This window comes from Mus caroli, chromosome 17 (genome assembly GCF_900094665.2).
Source record: "Mus caroli chromosome 17, CAROLI_EIJ_v1.1, whole genome shotgun sequence".
In the NCBI taxonomy this organism is placed as follows: Eukaryota; Metazoa; Chordata; class Mammalia; order Rodentia; family Muridae; genus Mus; species Mus caroli.
Window position 1 is genome coordinate 9,491,827 of NC_034586.1, and position 3,310 is coordinate 9,495,136.

The window sequence follows — 3,310 nt, forward strand, 5'->3', positions numbered from 1 at the left end:
TTTTTTTTTTTTTTAAAAGAAGGTTGCAAATTGTAAAGAAAATATAAAGATTCAAATGCTTGAACTAAGCTCACATAGTGTTGAGCACATGCCTCCCCCCAAAAAAAATTGGTTCAAAAAATTTTGCCAGCACAGTGGCACATGCCTATAATTCCAGCACCTGGAAGCCTGAGGCAGGGGGATTGCCACAAGTCTGAGTCCAGCCTGGGCTGTGGTGTGGCGTTAGTTCTAAGCTGGTCTGGGCTGCAAACTATAAGCACATTTCAAAGCAAAACAAACAAAAGGAGAATAAGCAAAGAAAAAAAATAACCAGTATAAGGAGGAGAAATATTAGAAACCGAGCAGAACTTGCTTACTAAAGAAATAGTTGAAGTCAAACCATTTTTATATACTTATAATGTCCAAGAAATTCTAGTAAACTAAATAATATCAGAAAAGTAGCAGTTTGCTAAGGAAGTCCACAGTTCATTTATTAGGTTCGATATTTTTTGTCAGTTTTTTTTTAAAAAAGCTATGTAGTTGTGCATGTGTGCATGCAAGCATGTGTGTAGCTGCCTGGAGGCCAGAAGAGGGAGCTGGGGCCTCTTAGAGCCACAAGCAGACCTGCGTGAAGCTGGGAAATGAATTTGGGTGTTCTGAAACAGCTACAAGAGCTCTTAACCACTGAAGCATCTCTCCAGCCACATTTTTGTCTGTTTTAATAAACCCCCTGAGAAAAGTGTGTCCTGATAGCTAGCCTGCTATGTCTGTGTGCTAGTGCGAGGGTTGATTCTTTGAACGAGACTGGGGGCAGAGCATGACTGTGGAGGCTGTAATTTCCTAGGACATGATGCCATTGCCATACACATCCTTTGCTGTGTTTTGGAAGCTGATCAGGCATCACAGCTCACAGACTTTGCTCTTGGACTTGTAATGCATTTTAAAACAACAACACTCAGATATATTCACTCTCTGATGTCTTCAAAGGGTAGCTGATCCAAAAAGTGCTGCTATATTTCAGTTAGTTGATTTTTAAAATTTCAGTTTCCTTGCTGAATTTTTCTTGTTTTGCTAACTCTTAAGTTACTTTTAAGTTTTACTTACTTGATTTTGTGAATGCACATGTGAGTGCAGGTGCACACATGGCTGAGAATGTGTGAAGGTAAGAAGTCAAGGACTAGGTCATTAGGTTTGCTTGCAAGTGCCCCTACTACTGAGCCATTTCACCAGTCCATGGCACTGTTTTACGTCGTCGTCGTCTTCTTCTACAGTTTGAATTAATTTCCTTCCTTTTTTTGCCTACTTGCTTGTTTACTCTCGTAATCATTTTTACAAGTAGACCTTTTATGTCAAGTATTTTGGTCATTTTATTGTCTTCAGATTTAGTAGTTGAGCAGTTAAGTCTTCTGTAGGCATCACATTGCCTGCTTTTCTACACTGTCAATGTTTCTGTTCTGCAGTTTGCGCATGCTTCTTCTAGGGCTCTTCCTCCTTTTCCTCCTCTTCCTCTTCTTCCTCTTCCTTTTCCTCTTCCTTTTTTCTATCTCATCCTCCTCTTTCTTTCTCTCTTTCTCTTTCTCTTTCTCTCTCTCTCTCTCTCTCTTTCTCTCCCTTTCCTTTTCCTTTTCCTTTTCCTTTTCCCTTTCCCCTTCCCCTCCCCCTCCCCCTCCCCTCCCCNCCTCCCCCTCCCCCTCCCCCTCTCCGGTTTCACTATGTAGTCCTGGCTATTCTGGAACTCACTATGTAGCTTTGAACTCCCAGAGATCCACCTGCCTCTGCTGGAGTACTGGGATTGAGCCATTATTCCTGCTTTGTTCCAGGGCTTCTTAACCATGACTTATAATAAAAAAATAGATTAAGAGAGTCAAGTTGACATAATGTGGCATATGTATATTTCTACTATAAGAAGGGAACATCAGAACATCTGAGGAAATCTAAATTGTCCTTCCTACCTCCAGGCCCCTTAAATGACTGTATACCTACATATAACAATTAGTTTATAGTGCCTAGGATTGAAATAGCCCCACCATGGTGGCAAATGCCTCATGAAGTCTTTGGATTAAGTACTTGAGGTCTTCTGTTTTCTAGCTCACTTTTAAAATACTGGTTTGTTGAGTGAGACTGATCCTTGGTGTATTTGGGCTCTGTTTGCTTCAGATGAAAGCTTCAAAAGTAGAACTGGAGGAAGCAGGTCTTGTAGTTACATGGTTGAGGAAGTTGGAAACATGGGAAGAGAAGCGCACCACAGAAGAGTGTCGTAGAAGCCAGCCCCAGGTCCACACTGGATGTATCTGCACCACTGTGGCTGGTGCTTTCCTAGTGACAGTCAGTGTCAGCAGCCTCTGTCAGTGACCTAAGATGAAGATGCACTCAAAGATGTAAAATTCTTTTTTCAGGTGGAACACTGAGAATATATGCAGATAGTTTAAAACCAAATATTCCATACAAGACAATCCTGCTGTCTACTACCGATCCCGCAGACTTTGCTGTAGCCGAATCTTTGGAGAAGTATGGCCTGGAAAAAGAGAATCCCAAGGACTACTGCATTGCCCGGGTATGTAACTACAAATTGACTTCTCCCCAGGATTGTTTATAATAAGACTTGGCTTTTAAAGGAAAGATTGTTTTTTAAAATTTTGGTGTGTGTTCACTCATATTTATGACCCCTACCCCCTTACATACACAGAGGAATAGTAAACAAATGTAATAAAAACAAATTTATGTTCTTAAAATAAAAGATAAATTGAATAAAACATAGCCCAAAGTTGTTTTACCAAAGTTAACCTCATCATTAAAGTTTTGATAGGCATTCTTCCAATTTTTTTTTGTGCATATATTTTATATGATTCAAGAGGAGTATAACCAATTTTATGTATGTGTAATTACATAATATATAAATAAAATAGTCTCAGCAGTGCTGCACATTGGAGATTGAGAGAACCTGGTGGCTGTTCAGTCTAAGATGTAAGGATCGCATAGATAGAGGGTCCAGTTGTGCAGTCCTGGTGTGAAGCTGAAGGTCTGACAACTCCCCGGAGAGTCACTGTTGTGATCCTTTGTTGAAAGACTTGAAGGGACTTGGGTGTGAAGTACAGGCAGTGGTTTTAGTGATGGAAATATAGGGCTTGCACACCTTGCTGCCTTCCTGTGCTTCCTCCCTTTTGTGTTATTTGAGCCCTCAGCCTGTTGGTGCTGCATCTGAGGCTGATCTTCCCCACATCAGTTATTAGGGCAACCAACATTGAAAACACACTTACAGCCGGGCGTGGTGGCNCACGCCTTTAATCCCAGCACTCGGGAGGCAGAGGCAGGCGGATTTCTGAGTTCGAGG

At 41.3% G+C, this 3,310-nt stretch overlaps 1 protein-coding gene across 18 annotated transcripts in view; it reads left to right on the plus strand.

Moving 5' to 3' along the window:
- The window catches only part of Afdn (afadin, adherens junction formation factor), a 143,870-nt gene that overhangs the window by 60,907 nt on the left and 79,653 nt on the right, over positions 1-3,310 (plus strand). For all 18 annotated transcript variants that reach the window (XR_003835276.1, XM_021150047.2, XM_029471155.1 and 15 more), the window contains exon 6: positions 2,376-2,533. Coding sequence is in view for 17 of the 18 variants with exons in the window: in XM_021150047.2 (XP_021005706.1) it covers positions 2,376-2,533 (158 nt within the window). In the remaining variant the exon portion in view is untranslated. The remainder of the gene's footprint in view (positions 1-2,375; positions 2,534-3,310) is intronic.